Source organism: Squalius cephalus (assembly GCF_949319135.1).
Source record: "Squalius cephalus genome assembly, chromosome: 18".
Classification (NCBI taxonomy): Eukaryota; Metazoa; Chordata; class Actinopteri; order Cypriniformes; family Leuciscidae; genus Squalius; species Squalius cephalus.
Window position 1 is genome coordinate 20,959,999 of NC_137139.1, and position 22,417 is coordinate 20,982,415.

General features: G+C 36.8%; 1 protein-coding gene across 3 annotated transcripts in view; it reads left to right on the forward strand.

Moving 5' to 3' along the window:
* Nucleotides 1–22,417, forward strand: part of ptpn11b (protein tyrosine phosphatase non-receptor type 11b) — a 27,149-nt gene continuing 4,732 nt past the window's right edge. Inside the window, exons 1-13 of one of the 3 annotated variants that reach the window (XM_079849269.1) lie at nucleotides 1–232; nucleotides 11,999–12,121; nucleotides 17,497–17,691; nucleotides 18,459–18,651; nucleotides 18,748–18,864; nucleotides 19,121–19,234; nucleotides 19,600–19,696; nucleotides 19,808–19,887; nucleotides 20,017–20,172; nucleotides 20,407–20,538; nucleotides 20,729–20,883; nucleotides 21,067–21,134; nucleotides 21,220–21,371. In XM_079849269.1, coding sequence (XP_079705395.1) covers nucleotides 219–232; nucleotides 11,999–12,121; nucleotides 17,497–17,691; nucleotides 18,459–18,651; nucleotides 18,748–18,864; nucleotides 19,121–19,234; nucleotides 19,600–19,696; nucleotides 19,808–19,887; nucleotides 20,017–20,172; nucleotides 20,407–20,538; nucleotides 20,729–20,883; nucleotides 21,067–21,134; nucleotides 21,220–21,371 — 1,596 coding nt within the window. In that variant the 5' untranslated portion in view covers nucleotides 1–218. Of the gene's footprint in view, nucleotides 233–7,855; nucleotides 8,101–11,998; nucleotides 12,122–17,496; nucleotides 17,692–18,458; nucleotides 18,652–18,747; nucleotides 18,865–19,120; nucleotides 19,235–19,599; nucleotides 19,697–19,807; nucleotides 19,888–20,016; nucleotides 20,173–20,406; nucleotides 20,539–20,728; nucleotides 20,884–21,066; nucleotides 21,135–21,219; nucleotides 21,372–22,417 lie in introns of those variants that run through there. The other 2 variants (XM_079849270.1, XM_079849271.1) reach the window with 2 other exon arrangements.

Genomic DNA, 22,417 nt, shown 5'->3' on the forward strand with positions numbered 1-22,417 from the left:
GTGAGAGGCGGAGGGAGGGAGGGAGAGAGTCGGGCGCTGTGTATGTGTGTGTGTGTGTGAGTGTGTGTGTGCGTGAGTGAGTGAGTGTGTGTGTGTGTGACGCCCCTCGCTCGCGCTCAGCTCCGCTGCAGTGACTCGGCGAAGGCAGGAACATTTTATTACACTTTCCCCTTCAGTCCGCTCATACACATTTCCATCTGACAGCTCCCAGGACGGCCATGACGTCTCGAAGGTAAGCTGAAGGCGACATTAAAACTGCAAGAGCGGGGACTGATGGTTAGCCTACTGTTACTGTATGAATGAATCGAGCACGGCACACAGCTCAATGAGTCGGACTCGGTCTTTACTCCAGGCTCCTGATCCTCTCTGGCCCATACTGTATGTGTTCGCTTTGCTCAACGTAGTTTTAGTCTTTTTTTCTTTTCGTTTATTTCAGTAGTATGTAGAAGATTGTATCGCTCTCGCTACCGGTTATCGTATATGAATAATCAGTAACGCAAAGTCACTGTGACAGTTTCTCTCAATGTAGTTTAAAACTGTGCTTTATTAGTTTATTGTGACGATTTTTAGAAGACTTATGGTAATGACATCCTACTTACCGTATGCTAAAATAACAGTAGATTTAAAAAGACGCCATGAGATTTGAGGTAACCGTTAGAATAATAAAGAAATAGATGAACAGATGCGCTGCAAATATCTTTAAATAAAGCTGCAAATAAGTAATAGACCTTAAATACTGAGAATGAGACTATATTAATTTAAAATTCTACACGTTAAATTGTTATCCTTTTTATCTTGTCATACTTTATCCTGGGTTAGGTATTAATCAAGGGTATTTTTGCACACTTTATGGAACCCAGTTGTAGCCTATCCAATTAACGTCCTTATTTGCATATTAATGAGGTCAGTCAAATTGATTGGACAACTACGCCACGCGACCTGTTTTAATAACTGTCCATCTGCTACTGTAGAAATGTCGAAGGTCAGGTCTGGCTGTCTTAAGACTTGTGAAACACAACTAAACAGTGTATTTTGTTGTCGTCGTTAATCGACATTGTATCTACATGGAGAGTAAACACAACGCGTGATATTTCAGTGAATGTACAAGATAACGAATATTTAATAAGGTAAGCCCCGAGGCATTTTACAAATAGTTGTATGTTGCTAAACACCCCTGGAGCTGGGGTTTCCATTTAGCCAGGGTTAAAACGCATCTAAAAAGAAGTTAACCCATTGTTTGACACCGGTTCGTTTCCAAAAGTTGGACATATAGGCCTATGATTTTTATTGTGAGTGTCAAATGTGCATTTGAGATTCGTTGTGTAGCCTAATGCACCTACACAAAGAAGCACACATCAGTTATTGTGAGAGTTTGCACAGGTGGCCTTGGCTTGGGTAAACAATGTAGTGTATGGGAAGAACACTTTGTGTGGCTATATGCTTGCTCTATATACCACTCACTTACCGTTAACTCAATGTATTTCAGAATTGAGCTGGTTATGGCTTCTCCAGCAGCTTTCATTTGTCAGAGTAGTCTGTGAGCCTTTGGCCTTTACTCTGCCTTTACACCATCTGTTATATAAATAGTTCTGCTGCCAACAATTACCATTGACTATTATTAGTATCATTAGAATATCATTACTGGTGTCATTCTCATCACATTAAATGAATAGTTCACCCAAACATGTAAACTGTCATCATTTAGGCTATCCTTCCAGACCTACATGCCTTTATTTCTTCATTGAATCTCAAAAAGAGATGTTAGGCAGAATGTTAGGGGCTGGCAGCCTTTGAAACCTTCCATTGCATATTTTTTACATACAGTGAAAGTGAATGTTGACTGAGACCATCATCTCCTTTTGTGTTCCAATGAAGAAAAAAAGTCGTATACAGTAAGGGCGAGTAAATGATTGCATATCTCTTTAAATGGAATGAAAGCTGATCCCACTTAACAATACATAACGGAGGATGAATCTGTCTAATGTGCAAAATGTACAGGGTCCTGTATGTTTTGCAGATTTGCAGATATCTCTGTTACACAAACAGGAACCTGAAAAATTATATAAATGTAGGATTTACATATATTACACTTCAAATGTTTAATTGTTTATTGTTTTATTGTTCACAAGAGGTTTTTGCGTAGTGGAGGCATAGTAGATGTTCATGCATATTTAAAAATGGAATATTTAACTCATTGTCATAAACAACATTTAAACTGCTCCTAGTTCTGGCTGGGCCAAAAGAGATGTTTATTATCATTATTATTATTATCTTTATGTAATGTGGAAGACTTTTGCTTGGTCACTTAGCCCACATGCTGCTGCATTCTTTTTTTGGCATTATTTGTATTTCTTTATCTCTAGTTCATGAAGCACCTTTTGTGTACTGTATGTGTGTGTTTGTGTAAGCATGTGAGTAAGTGTGTACAGGAAAGAGGAAAAAGGAAGAGATGGCTCATTGCGCGGTTATTTTTGTGCGGTCATGAAAATATGTGGTCATGAACATTTTGGTTGCTCGTAAATAGTTGTCTACTGTCAAAGTTTCCACACTTAGTTTGATAATCACTTACAATTTCCCTTCATTTACATCCATGCATGCTACTGTTCAAAAGTTTGTGGTCGGAAGATGTTTATAATTGTTTTTAAAGAAGACTCAGATACTCACTAAGGCTGTCTTTATATGATCAAACATACAGTAAAACATGATATATTATTACAATTTAAAATAATAATAAAAAACTTCTGTTTTAATATATTTTAATGTAATTTATTCCTGTGATGTTAAAGCTGATTTTTTAGCATCATTACTCCAGTCTTCAGTGTCACATGATCCTTCAGAAATCATTCTAATATGCTGATTTGCTGCTCAAGAAACATTTCTTATTATTATCAATGTTGAAAGAGTTGTGCTGCTTAATATTTTTGTGGGAAACGTGATACATAATTTCCAAGATTCATTGATGAATAGAAAGCTCAAAAGAACAGTGTTTATATGAAATAGAATGCCTTTACTGTCACTTTAATGCATCCTTGTTTGACTTGTGTATCTGAAAGCAGAAGGGACAGGACCGATAGCACAAAACTAAAAATTCACAGACAGGAAAACTGCCTCCAATGTGGTGAAATGAGATAGCCTGTCCAAAATTTCCAGGAATTCTGCTAGGCATGGCTAAAGGATTGCTGAGAACACAGATTTTATCGCAGTCATCCATTTATCTTATTGCCCTCAAAGCACCAGGATCATTTTCCTTTGTGCTATTGACATTTAGAATTAAAATGAAGTGTCAAACTGCAGTCTATTACCATAGTGGTAATATGTTATGATTTGTGGATATTTCACATCATGGATTGATGATTATTGTTTCATAAATGGACCCTTAAAATCAGACTCACTGATACTCAGCATGACCCTAAACCCTCAGTATTTTTTATTCAAGGAATGATTTCACAAATGAAGAATAATATCAGTTGCGGAGACAGTGTAGTAAATGATATGGATGTCTTTCATTTCATTGTTCACATCAGAATTTATAATTTTTTATTATTCTCCTAGTCTCCCCTTTTAGGATGCAAAGCCAGGACTTGATCCCATTCCAGGAGGCTATTTCTACTGGAAGGGTTGTTATAAGCTGTCGAGAATTTGAATATGATCGTCGACATAAGATTTTGTTTCACGTGTCCTTGGGCTGTCTGACCCGGGGCAAGTTCAAAACTGGCAACATATTTCTCCCTCAGTCAGGGCAGAGAGAGGCTGGCTCCACGTCAAGCCTTGAATGTAGCATTAACTATGTGTGTGTGAATTGATTTAACCTTACATTTATGTGCTTGGGGTCTTTTGTACTGGAGGCTAAAATCAATCATCTCGCACTTTCAGATTCACTGCCATAATGTCCCATATATATGTATATGTATACTATGTCCCATACTCTTTATGTACTTCCATATAGGGCTGGTCGATATGACCAAAAATATTATCACAATTTTTTATCCCCCATTTCATAGGATATTGATATTTATCACGATATTCATTTACCATTACCAGGTGAAGGAAATGCTTTCCACATATTTGTTAGACCTTGAGAATGAACGTAAACATTTCAACTTCTTTGTTCCCAATTAAACTCTTCTAAAGCTATCTTTTAATAAATCCATTTTATTTGCCCATAAATTCTGTTTTCTATTTAATTTTTGGGTATTCTGTGTTTTATGATTTAATACACATTTATATAAACTTAAACAATTTAATCAAGCTTTTAAAATGTAATCAAATACAATTTTGCTTACGAAACATGCATTTTTCATTTTTTGACAAATGCTGCACAAACTGTATAAAACATGGGTGATAAAATATCTTGGTTGTATGATATTCCTTGTATTATTTTTACTACTTTGAGAAGAACATTTTAGGATACAGTAGTGATATATTTCTGTCATCATTTCTTGAAGTTAAACAGAATCTTTATTTTGACGGTTTGTCATGAAGAATGTTTAGAAATTATTCCAGTCTTCAGTGTCACATGATCCTTCAGAAATCATTCTAATATGTATTTTCATTCTAAAACGTATTTTTAATGGAGAAATAAAATCAGTACTCTTTTGATCAAGACACATTTCTTATTCACATCAATGTTGAAAACAGTTGTGCCGCTTAGTATTTCTGTGGAAACCTTGATACACTACCGTGGAAAAACATTTTAAAAAGGCTTCCTTTTGAATGTTCCATTCATCAAAGAATACTGACTTTTTCTCCATTAAAAATACGTTTTCAATATGGATAATAAAAAGAAATGTTTCAGCAGCATATTAGAATGATTTCTGAAGGATCATGTGACACTGAAGACAGTAATGATGAGTAATGATGCTGAAAATTCTTTTTCCACCTCAGCAATAATTGACATATAATTGCAAGTTACTGTTTTTACTGTACTTGATCATTTCATTATATATGTGTATGTGTATATATATATATATATATATATATATATATATATATATATATATATTCACTAATTACAGGACTGTGTTTGAACTGACCTACCATGTCACCACTAGACTGACATGTGGTACCATAATCAGCTTTTCTAAAAATATCAGTAACTGTACCAAAATCCAGCCACAGACACCCGTCTGCCCCCAATATAGATGAGAGAGGGTCTTTGAAGCTGAGTGGGGGGGTACTATGTATATCGCTTTCTGTCACCGAGCCTGTCTCTTTAAATAGCCGACTGTGTTGAACTTGAGACATTATGTAAGAGGGAAGAGGCCGCTCTCTGTGTGCACGTGGGCCTGTGTGTTTCCCCTGTCAGAACACTGCTGCAGCACTTTCCGCCTGATATCGCTCACTCGCTCTCTCGCTCTCTCTCTCTCTGGCCCACACTGTGCAACCCGTTTGTGCCCCCGAGTTATCATAAGCAAGAGAGTCTCTGGTGTCACTCAACAGTATGTGCCAATATAGATGTGACAAAAGAGGATTATGTTGCCATTCCCATTTTAGATATCCTTTGGCATTTTTAATTTAATTTGCTTGTTGGTTTTATTATGATTGAAATAGTTATAACAATTATATTGTTTAACAGCATTCAATGTCTGTGGTGTTCGTTCATCTTGTTAGATTTTTTTTTGCCATAGCTCATTGCTATTTTTATCAGGCTGCATGCTGGACAATGGCTGTTAATTATTAAACCAGGGGAGCAAGTCGTACATTTATTTTATGGAAGGGGAAGCTAAAGGAATAGAAGCGCTCTTCCTTTGCATTCATTAATCAGGCTATTATAACACTAATGGCCTCAGATTGTATTGTGTCCTTATGAGATTTTATAAGGTTTAAAGGGAAGTTACAGGGCAATATTACTTCCATTTAAAAGTGATAAAGCATTAAAGAGAATTGATAAGACTTACAGCTGTTCAACATTTTTCAACATTAAAATACTTTCCCCTGGCTTCACAGACACGGCTTGGATTAAGCCAGGACTAGGTCTTTGTTGAATTAGGTAGCATTTAAGTAGCTTTTATAAATGTGCCTTTAGAAAAAAAAAAAAAAAACACATTACTGGTCTGCATCTTGAGACAAAACAATGGCACTGACAATTTTAAGATATGTCAGTGCAAGCTGCTTTCAGCTAAATTTAAAGCCTCGTCTGTGAAACCGGGCATTTGTGGTCCCAGTTTGAGATGCAGAGACGACCAGAAATGAGCCATTTGTAGATTGATTCCTCGAAAGTGTAAACACTGCAGAAAACACTGCTGTTGTTAGAGCATCCTGGCATAGCAACATTGGCTCAACCAGTGGTGTGTATTTTAGGCAGGACTGAGTGTTTGTCCAACCAATGGCAGATTTTTGGGAAACAACAATGTCATTATTCTTTTTTGCAAATTAGTTTGGTGGCACAAATGACACACTTCAGCTTTACCTAAAGCTAAAACTCTTCATATTTTGGACTCATGATATTGTGTTCAGCTCCATTCTGGGGGAATCCGGGTGTTTTCCTGGCGCTCAGGTCTGTCCTAATTCTCTCTGTCCCTTAGTGACTCATGCCAAAGTTCCTCTGTAATTAGAAAAAAGCTTCGCAAGCCCGAGCAGGACATTTTATACTCATGTTGTTTACTCTGTCTCTTTTCAAATCAATCAGAGATTTAGATACAGAATTACTTCATTATTTGGCAAGCATTTTTCACTTGTGCAACTTACAGTAGCAGAGCAGAGTGCATAAGCTGGCACGTACACACTTAAAGTGCTTGAGCAAAGGAACAAATCTTGGAAACTTCCACATGTGCATATAGTCAGTTATTGTAGCTTTATCTCATATTAAAAATAAAAATTCAAGTTTTTCAGTATTTTTGTTTATAAACATAAGTTTATTTGAGAATCAAAATTGTGTAAGATATTAAGACTTGTTTCCAGAGTACGTATCTTGAATTACGTGTATTTGTCTTATCCATCTGCTAAATGTTTTCTCAAAAAAAAAATATTTAGGATTTTTGATTAAAACAAGAAGAAAAACTTTAGAAAATTTGGTTAATTTCATACGCTACTGATACTTTTATTCAGAAAGGACACATTATTTGGTGAAAAATGACAATAAAGTCATTTATGCTACAAAAATTTCTATTTCATATAAATGCTGTTCTTCAAACTTTCGGTTCATGTAAGAATCCTATAAAATTGCACACTTTCCACTTAAGCAGCACAACCATTTTCAACTAATAATAAAAATAAGAAGAAATGTTTCTTGAGCAGCAAATCATCATATTAGAATGAGACTTGAGACTTTCTTAAGACTTGAGTAATAATGGCCATTTAAAAATTCCAGCTTTTCCAATGGATGTAATTTAAAATATATAAATATTTATATTAAAATAGAAAACGGTTATTTTAAATTGTAATATTATTTCACTATTATCAATATATTACTATTGGTCTATTTATGATCAAATAAACGCAGTTTTGGTGAGCATAACAATCTTTTTATTTTAGTTTTAATTGTAGTTTTTAATTTGATTGACCCCAAAATATTTTACGTTGGTGTATTAAAACAAAAGTTAGCTATACCTTGTTTTTAAGCATGTTCAGATATTTTTTACTGGAAAATACTGATTAACAGCAATTTAAATATGATTATTTGATGCCATAAAACATTTTCACATGGTTTTCCAGTATGCTCTAAGCTGCTCTGAATATGATCTTGTACTGTACCAATTTCAATGTGTTTTCTGTGTGTGTGCAGTGCTGTTTTTTTTTTTTTTTTTTTCTCCCCAAAAGCTGCCACTCTCCATTTAAACCTAATGGTAGCAAAGATAAAGATAAGGGGTGTAAGAGTGTTCCGGGCAGCATGGCAACGCTGCGTCACGTTCAGAGAGAGAGGAAGGGGGGGCAGGAGGGATGGACAGTTGCTCAAAAGCTGATTGTGCTGGCTGGCTTTCCTATCAGGGCAGCTCACACGCATCCAAATCCCAGATTAAACACCCCCACCTCTCTTTCCAACCAGCAGCACTCCTACAAGTCCCTGCCCCCTCTCTTCCTCCTTGTGTAACTGTACCAAGCGTGGATTACCAACTCTGAAGCAAAGCAGGGGCTCTGACAGGCTCCGAACAGAATGGTGAGGTAGGAACATGAGGCATTAGTTGCTGTTATCATTTTGTATCTGGTCGATGGCGTTTTCACGGACGAATTCACATGCGGTTGCGTTACGCGTTTCTTTCTGTGCTGCTGTTTGTGCAGGTGTGTGTGCGTGCACTTTGCAGGATGGTTTGTGTGTGTGTTGTGTGTGAGGAAAGCTCCTGGAGAGCTGCTGGGAGCTCAGTGAAGCTTAGAAGTGACCCGGAGATGTTTGTTCCTGGGTGCAAAACCTGCATCTGTACAGACCTGTTGGAATAATAGACCAGACCGAACACTACAAGAGCTAAAACAGAAACTCGTCCAGTTGGTGTTTCTTTATGTGCTCTCTTTATTTTATTATCTTTATTTTTTCTTTGTGAATTGTTTTGTGAAGAGCAGGTTTGCGAACTGAAAAGAAAGGGTAAGAGGTCAGACTAATCCCACTATCATTGTTTTATGAAAATACATAACAGCTTATCTGGGATTAGTGTCACCTGCTGTTTTACAGTATGCAAAATGAAGATTTCATTTATGTATTTTCAGATGACCTCAAATCCCAAAATGATGTACCAAGATGTTTACCAAACATGGACATGAATAGAGTCGGTCATCCTTGAATCTTTTTTAGTCTTTCATGTTTCATAAATATTTTTCAAAAAGACATTCTTTTGTAGTCGTTGCATCATGTTCCATATTCTAATGAATTTGAAGTCACAGTTAAATATTCTAAAACAGAATATTCTGGCCTTTTGCTTTAATGTTGCAAAATGATATAGAGCCCATGTATTGTCAGCTAATGTATGATGACATGTTTATCTACACCGCACAGACCACATTTAGTGCTATATCTTTTTCAGTTCTTCATGACATATATGGAAATTAGAATGATTAGAAATTCACACACAAAAATAAATAAATATATATATATATATATATATATATATATATCCGGGTGGCAATAATTGTCATTGTAGTGACTTAAGCATAGTGGCATATATCTGAATATATTTTCACATTTTATCTCAAATATTAATAATATACCATTCTTAACAACTCAAGCAGTGTCGTTTCCATTAACAATAATAACTAATAAACATATGAACAACACAAATCACTTAACATTACAAAATAACATCACAAAAAAAAAAAACATTATTTTATTTTAGCAATATTGTTGTCTTGTTGAATATAATAGATTTTCAGCTTAATTTATAAGGTAATTCAGACGTTTCACTTCCAAAACCCATAATTTGTACAGTGATTCACAGTACAATTATGTGTATTTTCCTGATAAATTGAATGTAATTTTTCTCTGTATATGCTATCTCACAGTTAACCAATTACAATTCCTTTTCATTACTATTACAAACGTCTATATACATTTGTGTACAACTTTTTTTGTCTAGGTCGTAGTTGCTAAGCTTGCTTTTCTGAAGGTCATTGTCAGGAAGAAAAGTGTTGACTGAAATTATTAATCCACATATATTTGAATATTTTTGCTTCAGCTTCAAACATTACAAAAGATTGGGAAGTTAGTGACCAGTGATGATGTGACAAGAGGGGAAAATATAGCCCTTTTGACAAACATAGAATCATAAGCAGTTAGTCATGATGAGGGGGGAAGAGATGCTGTGAGCTCTGAGCAGTGATTACTAATGCTCACAGGTAGCCTCAGTGAAACAATACTACATCATGGGAACTACAACACTTCCTCTATGGTGAAGAACTGGAGGAAGTGAGTGATGTTTGCCGACTTTCCATGGAAAGATCGGGGGAAATCATGTTTAGAGTTTAAACTGACAGAACTGGGGTAAGACGTAATGTGCACATCTGTTCATTAAGACCTCTGCTTTTCAATACAAGTTAATCTTTCAACAACATTTAAGGCGTGCTGTAGAACATTTTGAGTTGTATGCAGTAATGCACCACAGGACTGGATGTCTCGATGGCCCAGGCAGATGTGAGCAAGTTCCTGGCCAAATGACAACTGCTGTGTTGTCACTAAATCTTACATTTCTTAGACATGTTCTTTTTTTTATTTCAATGTCACCGAGGTAATGCTATCAAGCTGGCTAACATAAATGAAGTTTTGTTGAAGTAAGGAATGAGTTGAAATTATTTTCTGTGCTAATGACAGCAAGATTCTGCTTTACCCTGAATATTCCTTTATTCATACGTAGCAGAATTTATCTTAAAATCTCATTAAATCACAGTATAGAATGTTTTGTTATTAAATTCAACACTTGAGAATTAGAGGCATTATTTGAGAAATGAGGATTATTTGACAAATTATGTGTACACAACAGTTCAAAAGTTTGGAGTCAGTAGGTTTTTATTTATTTAATTTAATTTTAAAAAAATGGAATTGTTCATTAGTAACGGTAAATTCATTTGCATTGTTAGAGATTTCTATTTTAAATGAATGCTGTTCTTTTTAACTTTCTATTCATCAAAGGACTCATAGTTTCCACAAAAATCTTAAGCAGCACAACTGTTTTCAACATTGATAATTAAAAAAATATATTTCTTGAGCGGCAAATCAGCATATTAGTATGATTTCTGAAGGATCACGTGACACTGAAGACTGGAGTAATAATGCTTTACCATCATAGAAATAAATTACATTTTACATCAAAATATTTTTTTTAATAATTTTACATTTTCTTAATTTAAATTGTAATAATATTTGACAATATTACTGTTTTTACTGTATTTTTGATCAAATAAATGCAGCCTTGGTGATCATAAGAGACTTCTTTTGAATGGTAGTGTATAACATCAATTATATTGTGGTCAGGTTCTGTCAAGATGAAAGTAAGTGACTTGTATGCCGTCACTTAAAGTGAGATTAAGACATGGGGCCCCTAGCAGGCAGCCACGCTCTGAAACAGCACGCAGATAAAATTACTCCTGACCCCTGAACGGCCATTCACAAAGCCTTCTCACGTGAGGGAGCCGGTGTAGGGACAGACGGGCTGCAGGCAGCCAGACAGCTGGAGCCCAACACCAGCCCAGATTACTCATGACCTCTTGTCCCCTTCCACTCCCCCATCAACCCCAAAGGATTAGGAAATAACTTTTCAAACACAGCAAATCGTAACTGATTAGAATTGGCGCTCGGCGTGAAATTGGACACAAATATACATGTGGCTAAGCTTGCTTGATGACATCACTAGAACGGGTGGGTGAACTAAAGGGTTTGGAGAGCCTGAGATGTACAGGATGCAGAAGTGCATATAGGTCTCATTTTATTTGAACTTAAATGTACCGTTTAAAAGTTTCGGGTTGGTAAGATCAAAATTAATTTAAATTAAGTCTATTATGCTCAGCGAGGCTGCATTTATTTGGTCAAAAATACAGTAAAAACACAGTAACATTGTGAAATATTCTTACAGTTTACAGATTTCTATTTTAATCTTTAAAAATGTAATCATTACTCCAGTCTTCAGTGTCACATGATCCTTCAGAAATCATTCTAATATGCTGATTTGCTGCTCAAAAAACATTTCTATTGATTGTTATCAATGTTGAAAACAGCTGTGCTGCCTCATATTTTCATTGAAATCATGGTTTGTTTGTTTTTTCAGGAAAGAGAAAAATGAACAGCATTTATTTGAAACAGAAATATTTTGTAACATCGTAGACGACTTTACTGTCACATAAAAGGATTTCTTTAAAAAAGAAATATTAATGACCTCACACTTTTGAACATATAGAAGTTACAAATGCAGAACATTTTTGTACTAGAGATTTTGTCAGACTTTTGCATCACACTGTACCTTTATGAGAAGTGTTTGCATATTTTTTGCCAGTTTTGATCATGAGATAAAGGTAAAGCTCTGTTAGCTATTGATCATCAGGACTTGATGTATTTTCTGAGTATGTCATTTTGCTTTAATTTCAGGTGGTTTCATCCCAACATCACTGGGATCGAGGCAGAACACCTCCTCCTGACACGGGGCGTCCATGGCAGCTTCCTAGCGAGACCCAGCAAGAGCAACCCTGGGGATTTCACTCTGTCTGTCAGGTCGGCATATTTACAGTGCGCTTCTCCACACCAGCCTTACTGCTCTTATGCTCTTCTCTTGAATTATGATTTTTTTTCCACAGGACGCTTATCCTGGTCATTATGTTGTTTTGACCTGCTGTGGTTTGTGAAGTTGAGCATGAATTGCATCTCCCCTGTTAAATGTTTAGTTATTGATTTCTTGGAAGTGTACTTGTTGGTCTAGCTGACTGTTTTCATGCTTGGTAAAGCATTAAAATGCTTGTTTGTGTCATAGATTTCTGTCAGCTTTTGTTTCATGCAGAGAAAGCTCAAAAGATCACGTCATAAAATACAAACACGATAGGACCGAGCTCTTCAACACCGCTCCTGAGGACCCACTGTCCTGCAAAGTTTATTTCCAGCAGTGATCCTGAAGAGCTTGATTAGGTGTTTGATTACGGTTGGAACTAAACTCTGCAGGACAGCGTGTCCCCAGGAGCAGACCTCTGCAATAGGGAATATTCCCTAATATAAAAAACATTACCATTGTCTTGTAATGCATACATATTGCATTGTGTCAGTGCGTATTGAGGATTACAGCTGTATTTTTATTGGTTGCCATCAGTATTAGATGCTCGCACTCGCACGTAGATGACCGTAATAGAAGGCACTTTCCCTCCCGCTCTCTCCAGAACCTCAGAGCTTTTAAGTTGCCCCCGGGCTAGTGCTTAAGGATTACAGTGTCAGCTTGTGAGCAGGTCTGTGAGCCACTGCAGCTGCTTGTCTGATGAGTGATTGGAGAGTCAACGGACAGAGAGAGAGAGAGAGAGAAAAGGGGGCTTTCATAATAGCTTAAGACATGGAGGCTGTGGAGCCCAGATCAGCTGTTTGTGGTTATGGTGGTAAGACTCTCACTGTATCTAATGTTCTCCAGAACTAAGGCCACGTGCCTCAACTCCAACACAAGCCTTCAGGGCTGAAGCCCAGCTGCATGCAGACTGATTTATCTGCCCAGCTGTGAAGCAATGAGGTCAGCTTGTTATGATTATCAGATGCATGGACATACCAGTATATAAACAAGTTAATAGTGAAGGCTATTGATTAGTGTATTTTTGGACCCATGTTTTGTGCTTTTCAGTACTGAATTACTGGAATAATTGGAATGTTGTAAAACCTAGTAAGGCTACTGCCTACATACAGCAGCTGCCTTCCTAACCGTCACGAAATCTCACAAGTGAAGGCTTTGGAATGAGCTGCATACAGTAGGCTGCAACTCGGCTGTTGCTGAGCTGACTTTGAATCATTTTGATCAATATTCATCAGTATTGAAATAAATATAATCAACGTTACTTTGCCTCGACCACCATCTTGTATTTCAATTTTTTTAGACCTTTTGCAGTACATTCTGGAATTGTCAACAACTTTTTTTTTTTGTTTAAACAATGGAATGGTATTATATTATATTATATTTAATTTGCAATTGGTGCAGAATTAATGTAGAAATTACTCTTGACTTTTTTGTGTAATATTTAAGTATGGTTTTGGCCCATATTCGTATTTAAATATAGGTCATTCCCTCTCAAGTGGTCCAAAAATTGTAAAGTCAGTTGCTTGACCATTTTTAATTTTCCATTTTTTGAGTGATTTCCTCTATGTATTGGTATTTTTATTTCGCTTAATATAATTGTTTTTGGAATACCAATATAGAGGCAATCACAAAACAATTTTTTTTTTACAAATGATCAGGCAACCTCTTTTGGACCACTTGAGATTACTCATAATTATAGCATGACACATTAAAATATTTGATTGGTAGGTCTATTGACAGTAAAATAATTAAATAACATAACATAATTTCAAATAATATTTAATTGCAAGTGTGTCTGGAATCTAGTGTGCACATTTGAAGATAAAGAAGCAGGAAATTGACCAAATGCGTCAATACAAGAGTTACTCAGACATTAGCAAGTCTCACTGGCGAACGTCTCTCAGGCCTAATGTAGGCAGATGAGACCTTAATTACAAAGTTGTGAGGAAGAGTCTTCTTTTAAAATGCATTATTAGATAAAGGAAGGAGTTATTTTGCCAAATGGACACCTAGGGACTTCAATGCATTATGTTCCCCAACTCCATGCTTCTGTTTCTCTTATCTGTCTCTCACCATTTTTCCTGGGTGGAAACTATTGCTCAGCGTCTGCACTATTGTTAACCGTTAAGTTGCAGACAGAAAGCTGGGAGCCGAGTCAGATGAATGGCTCGCGGCGCTGCAGTGTAACGTATGATGTGTCAGGGCCAGGTGAAATGTGTCAGGAGAAGTTTCCTGTCTGCATGTTATGGCTATCAGGAGCAGGGAACAGGAAGTGACCCTCTAAAACTGTTTGCACATTCACAGAGCATAGTTTGACGCTTTACTTTGGGTTAAACTTTCACTATGACTTCTACTCTAGTAACGATCAATCCAGACCCAATTTGAAGAGAATGAAGTGAAAATTAAGTGAACATCTATTTTATAGCGTTGTTTTGTGTAACCTGAGGCCGACTTGTAGAAGATTGTTCCCCAGCCAAATGTTTATTTCACAATCGACTGGTGGCAAATGCATAGTCTAAACATAATTTAGACAATTGGACTGTTGTGAACAGAACTGTTCAACCCAATCGGACCACTTGTAAAGACTTAAAGGAATAGTTCACCCATAAAGGAAAATTATGTCATAAATGTACTCACCCTCAAGCATAAGTGTATATGACTTTCTTCTTTTAGCCAAATACAATCAGGGTTATATTAAATGAATATCCTGGCTCTTCCCAGCTTTGTAATGGCATTGAATAGTGCCCAAGTTTTTTAAAGATCCAAAAACCGCATTCCATCCATCTATCATATAATCCATACGACTCTAGTGGGTTAATAAATGCCTTCCAAAGGGAAGCGGTTCGTTTTTGTAAGAAAAATATCCATATTTCAAACTTTATAAACTATAATCACTGGCTTCCAGCAACGGTCGTACGGGTGTTCACGAGAGAGTCGAGTTCCGGTTTAGGGTGACCTCTGACTTGACGTGGTTTCTCTTCTCTTATATCAAAAATTTTCTTTAAAACTTTTCGTTTTAGACTTCTAATTCAGCGTTTTGTTTTGCTCTATCCTCTGCACATCCGTGTTCGTCAATTCTCACCTAAGCTGACGCTACGACTACTTCATATGTCGTGTCAGAGGTCACCCTTGCCGGAACACTTTGCCACACATGCCAATGGCAAGTGGATTGAGAAAATGTACATAGCATAAATATTCCAGCTGGCACTGTTTTGTATTATTTATTAAAATAGTATTATATTATAGTTTTATAAATAAAAATTTCCGTTGACAATGGGAATTTATTTAATTTTTTTAATTTTTTTATTTAAGACAAGGTGCACTAATATGAAGACAAATGTATTTGAAGAATGACATGATTGTGTTTATTTCATGCTTATTTTTGTTTAAAAATCGTCCACATAATGTGCCGCCACATGGAATTCTGGGAAAAACATTATTTTAGACACCCAACTTCTGTAGAGGGGCTCAATAGCAGTATTGTGTTTCTGTCTTGTTTTCTGCAGAGGCTGGCTTTAGCAGGAAAATCAATGATAAACTCATGCTCGAGGGGTGAAATTAGTCAGCAGGGGTCTTTGAATCTGACTGTAGCCACAGCTCTGTCATTCTACTCTGACTCTGGACATGTTAAAACCTCATGCAAATGATTGAATCACATTCACACATTCAGAACATTTGCATTTGAGTTAAAGGAATCTGACAGGGTGCTAGCAGTCTATTATAAAACAACCAATAAACATACCAGAAGAGCAGCACACTGGCTGTTGCATTGAATATTTTTCAATTCGTGCACCTGATTCATGTGATACCAAAGGAAAATGAACAGTGTGTTTCTGCATATTTGATGTTTATCAAGCTCAAAAGCTACATGAGCATGAGAAGTTTGAGATACCACAGTAATAGTGAGATAAAGTTGTGTTTCAGTATGTTTTGGGGGAAGTGTTTTCACATTACTTTCGTATATATTATATATATATATATAAATATTTACATACATTTTTTTCATTTGTTTTCTAATGATAAAATAATTATTTTTTATTAATAATTATTTATTAATAATTAATTATTATTAAAAAAAAGACTTAATTTAGACGTCCTTCAACGTAGGCAAACTTGTGATTGCATTAGACCCACAGCGCAGAGACTCTAATCTGCTGCAGTCAGCAGCCATTAGCCCCTCACTGCTGAGACCGTGCTGCTCTGCCTCCTCTCTTACCTCTAGAATGCAATTACACTGTGCAGAGTGCAATTTCATGAGCCAGGCCAGGATAGAGCCATGGATGCCTAGAGAAAGCCAGAGAAATTAAATGGGAGAGGAATCGAGGTCTCATATTAGATTGGTTTCTGTCTTTTGTTTGATATAAAAATATATATTTTTTTTTGTAATTTTATATATATATATAATTGTGTGTGTGTGTGTGTGTGTGTTTGAGCTGAATTGCAGTAGTTGTGAACTGCACACGAAGCGTTAAGTTGTGGTTTTGTGCCTGAGCACAGCTGATTATATCTATGCAGGTGTTCCTCTGTACTTTTTCCATACTGTGCCATTTAAAGCTGCTGTGCAGTTTTTGACAGTTTTGTTGAAAGTGTACCTGAAGTCTATTAAGAGTCATTTTCTATTTAGTATAGTCTGCTTAGAACTTTGGTTGCTCCAAAACACTTTGTGCCTCATTTTAACTTCTGAACTTTCATGAAAAAGTCTTTGACTTCATGAAACTGTGTTTCTTTTATTACTACTGTATTTAATTAAAAAGTTGCATATTCAGATTTTCATTACAGAAGATCATAAGATTAATTGTGAATCGTGATTATTTATTTGAAGCTTTTGACAAGCAAATAAAAGTAAAATAGCGTGGTTGCAATCCTACGAAATCATAAATCCTTTTTAGAGGCCAAAAATTGCAGAACAGGTTTGGATTTACATTAAAGATTGATTTCTCAAATAAATGTAAAGAGTTTAGTATAAGCTGCATATCTTACAGCTAAAATGTAATTTTATGATGACTATAAGTTCATAAAGCTTTTGCTGGAAAATTATGGCATAATGTGAAGATTTGTACTGAATATTTTTAGAATTTTCAGCCTAAGACTATTACTTAGTGTCTTAGTCTCTCTCGCTATTTTGAAAAATAATTTATGTCAGCTAGATTACTGTACCTTTGTAAGATATTTATGTCAGCATTTACCCTGGTTTAAAGTGTCAGTTTTCAGTGCCAACCTCCTAACTGTTATCTGTCTTTTCCATCTTTTCCATCCTGTCTGTCATCCCTCATATCCCCACCCCCTGCATTTTCCCTGTTGTGTCCCATCTGTTTGTTCTGGGCAGGAGGAACGATGAGGTCACCCATATTAAAATCCAGAACTCGGGGGACTATTATGACCTGTACGGAGGGGAGAAATTCGCCACTCTGGCTGAATTGGTCCAGTACTACACCGAGCAGCACGACCTCCTGCGGGAACGCAACGGAGATGTCATCGAGCTGAAATACCCCCTCAACTGCAAGGATCCCACATCTGAGAGGTACGGCAGCTCCAGTGAGCTCGACAGTGGCATTAGTGTGGACAGAAGAAATCCTGCCCCCTAGTGTTCAAACCCTTGAGAGGTGTTGATCAGTGGCACGTCAGAATCTGTGGTTTGTTTATCAGCTCTAGATTGTGCTTATCTTGATTTCATGACTAGCAGTTTGTTTTACCACTGTAGAACTTGTCCTTCCTTCACTCTGTTTATGTTTGATGTACTTTTTAACTTCCTTCACTTGGGTTTGGTGTTTATACGCCGTCTATATGGTGCAATTTGCACCGTGCAAAGTCCTCTAGGTTGTGAAATCAAAGTGAAATATGTATATACATTAAACATTGTTGGTGAAAAACATATTTGCATTCAACGATTATATTTGGCTCGTTTTTTTGTGGTTTTTCCAGCTTGTGAGCGAACACCTCCCACACATATCCTCATAGCATAACAACTCTCACAGTCTTTACATTCGCAAGCACATTTTCCGACCACAAAATATAGTCTGCACTATAGTTTCTATAGTGAAAGTTGGAAATGTGCACGGTTCTGCGGGTGACAATTAAAAAGTAGCCGTTTTTATGTGTGGAGGCAAACATTATTAATCCTTTATATTACAATGAGAAGGTTTGCATGAAATTGCAGAAAACATATGTGTTTACTGTGTGTTTACATTATTTTTTTCTTTCAAATGTATTTTTCAGAAACACATAATCCATTTAGGAGACACATTATGTGTATTTCTGTGCATCATTGTTGTGTTTTGTCTGTATCAGGTGGTACCATGGGCATCTTTCGGGGAGAGATGCTGAAAAGCTCCTTACGGAGAAGGGTAAATCTGGCAGCTTCCTGGTGAGAGAGAGTCAGAGTAAACCGGGAGACTTTGTGCTTTCCGTCCTCACTAATGAAGAAAAGCATGAAAACGTAGACCGCAAGACTAAAGTCACCCATGTCATGATCCGTTATCAGGTAAAAATGCAGTAAAAATTTCACCATTTTCTCAAGAAAAGAAAAATCTGTATTTTTGTTTTAAAGAAAGGCTGATTTGTCTGTTCTCTTTACCAGGATGGGAAATATGATGTAGGAGGAGGGGAGAGGTTTGACACTTTAGCAGATTTAGTGGAGCATTATAAGAAAAACCCCATGGTGGAGAAGAGTGGAATTGTTGTGCACCTTAAACAGGTGAGTAAATTAAACCAAGAAAAAAGAAAAAAAAATTCTACCCCAAATTTTTAAACGGTAGTGTAAATACATACTGTATTGTTTGTATACTGTAACATTTGACACCTAACAAACCAAATATCTGTATTAACATTTTGTTTGAAATGTTTAGCTGTGTTTGTGCTGTATTTCTTTTAATTAAACGCCACTGTTTTATCCTTCATAATTACATTTAAGGTCTTTTATATATATTTTGTTCTTTCTTTATATGTTCAAGCCATTTAATGCCACGAGGATAAATGCAGCAAACATTGAAAACCGGGTACGGGAATTAAATAAAGTAGCTGACAACTCAGAGAAACCCAAGCAAGGCTTCTGGGAAGAATTTGAGGTATTTCTGTCCATATTCATTTGTCTACTCATATTTTCTGTTCATCATAGGATGTGGTGATTCAGTCCAGGTTTTGTTTGAGAGAACAGACTGCGTACTTTCCGCTGTAATACACTCATTAAACCTCAGAGGACTGTTTGATATGAGAGCTGTTTATAAAAAGACTCTCTGCTTGCTGACCTCTTAAACTGCAGTTCCTGTTTGGCGGTAACTGTCCAGATAAATGGGACATTCCTGCAGGGGGTGCTGACTTAACATAACATCTCATTACACAGCAAAGTTGGAATGAACACTTTTCAAGGGTTCATTGCTTGAAGCCACATTTCATCCCAGCTTTCTTTATCTTGTCCCCTGTTGCTCTGTAGGTTTTACAGCAGCAAGAATGTAAACTCCTTTACCCCAGGAAAGAGGGGCAGAGACCAGAAAATAAAAACAAGAACAGATATAAGAACATACTACCATGTGAGTAAAGGTGTTTTTCAGGTTTCATAATGGACAGACACATTTCATCATTCAATGATAGTGCAACCGTTAATCTCCAGGACTCTTTGATCGTCATTTTCTCTGTTGCAGTTGACACCACTCGAGTGCAGATCAAGGAGGTGGATTCTGATGCGCTAGGCTCCGATTACATCAATGCTAACTATATCCGAGTAAGCCGGTTCACTCATAATGCCTGCATGTCAATCTTAATGTCAAGCTTTTTCTGGGTTACTGGAACTGTGATCAATATTTTGCATGTTCTTTATCATTCTGAGTGTTGTCCTCATTGATTTTTTTAGAGCATGAATGAAGAAGGTTGTCATATGGATGAAGGCAAAGTGTTCATCGCCACTCAGGGTTGCCTTCAGAACACCGTCCTAGACTTCTGGAAGATGGTGTATCAGGAAAACACTCATGTTATTGTCATGACAACCAAGGAGATGGAGAGAGCACGGGTGAGATCCAGCCCTGGATGAAGCAATTTGAGATTGAGTTGAGATCACACAATTTCCTATGAAATGATATAAAATGTACACAGTTAATTGTGACTACTACATGTTTAAAAAATGCTTCATTTGAGAACTTTAGTAATCCATTTTAAAATATTTTCATTTAAAAACATCACTAATGTAACGAAATGTGCAACATGGATTATATTTTGGCACTGAAAACTTCAATTCTATCTATAGAATAAGTGTGTGCGGTACTGGCCGGACTTAAATTCAACAAAGGAGTTTGGGAAGGTGTGTGTGAAGAACATTGAGGAACACACAGCTCAGGACTACATACGGCGAGAGCTTGAAGTCACACGTCTAGACAGGGTAAGAGCACCGTGATGACAGTTGAGATGACGGTCCCAGAGGGCAGGCATGACTTTTGACCTTTTTGTTTACAGTAGCAGCTTAGAGAGAACCTTCTAACTTACTTTAGTGACTTTAAACCTGTTTTTTTTTTTTCTTCATTTTCTTTGATAATAATTTCATGTCATTTTTGTTCATCTATGGTTTAAAGAGAGAGCCTCCCAGGTGTGTCTGGCACTATCAGTACCTGAGCTGGCCTGATCACGGTGTTCCCAATGAACCAGGAGGAGTCTTGAGCTTCCTGGAGCAAGTGAACCGAACCCAGAGCGCCATTCCAGAGAGTGGACCAATAGTGGTTCACTGCAGGTACTGCACACCTCACTCAGCTCCACAAGATCAACTCATTATCTTGAGGAATGTAGTCTTAAGAGTGTTATAATGATAAAGAATTACTTTACTGAATTGCTTGTATTATTTATTTGAAAATACAAGGTTTTCCCTCATTGTGTGCTCCGTAATCTAAACTTCCATTTGTCACTGTCATTCTAGTGCAGGGATTGGAAGAACAGGCACAATTATTGTGATTGACATCCTTATCGACATCATAAACAGACAAGGTAACTGTTTCATACAAAATTATCTCTGTTATGAATTGTATGCCTCTTGATGATAAAATATAACACAACTGAACGGACTGTTCAGGTTTGGACTGTGACATTGACATCCCAAAGACCATTCAGAGAGTGCGCCAGCAACGATCCGGTATGGTTCAGACCGAGGCCCAGTACAAGTTCATCTACATGGCTGTTCAGCAATACATTGACACCGCTCAGAAGAGACTGGAAGAGGAGCAGGTACTTGAACACTTCTTTTCAACTGATGCTACTGTGACATGACTTCTTCTTTTGGGCCCTGATTACACCTGGTATTAAGATGCGTTTTGGTCGATCGGATTACAAGTGGACAACGCTAAATGCAGGTGTAAACAGGGTCTAAAACATTTTGAGCTTGTCCAATTTGGACCACTTCAAGAGGTAGTCGAAAACGCATTTGACCGGATTGCTTTCCTCATGTGGTCGAATGTGCTCATACAGCCTCAAAGACCGCCTACTCTCACATTAAGGGAAGCGCGCTAGCCAGACAGGATTTAAACCTTGTCGGAGACCCAAGTTTGATTTGAAGACAAAAAATGTACCAAGCACAATGTTCTCTCACCATTCCTGATTTCTAACACACGCTCACAGCGTTCGGCAGAGTCTAGTGGCTGTCGGAGCCACGAACGAAAGCTGCTGCTCTCCGTATGTTGTTCCGTTGTCTCCGGGCGTGTTCATATGTAAATTGTGTGAGCCTATTTTGTCCAACGGATCGAAAGATCTGGGAAAAAAAAACGTAGACCCTTTTTTTGGACTGTTAATGTATTATCAAAAGTAAAATTATATGAGGAGTTTGACGAAATATTAAATATTTTTTGTGCTACTGAGATGAGTGAAGAGCGCTGTTGCAAAAATGTTCAGTAAGAATTTTTGTTAATGTTTTTTGGGGGGAACTCACCAAGGCTGAATATTGTGTGTTTATTTGACCATTTCCTGTGATGATAAAGCTGAATGATCAGCATCATTACTCCAGTCTTCAGTGTCACATGATCCTTCAGAAATCATTCTAATATAATGATTTAGTGTTCAATTTCTGACTATTATCAATGTTGAAACAGTTGTGCTGCTTAATATTTTTGTGGAAACCATGATAAAAGTCAAGATTCTTTGTTGAATAGAAAGTTCAAAAGAACAACAGTGTATATCATTATGAATATTATCCACACAATTGCCAAATCCAATAATTGCACATTATTTCGTTTTTTTTTTTTTAAAGAAACTGAATGCATTAACATGTTAACTACAAA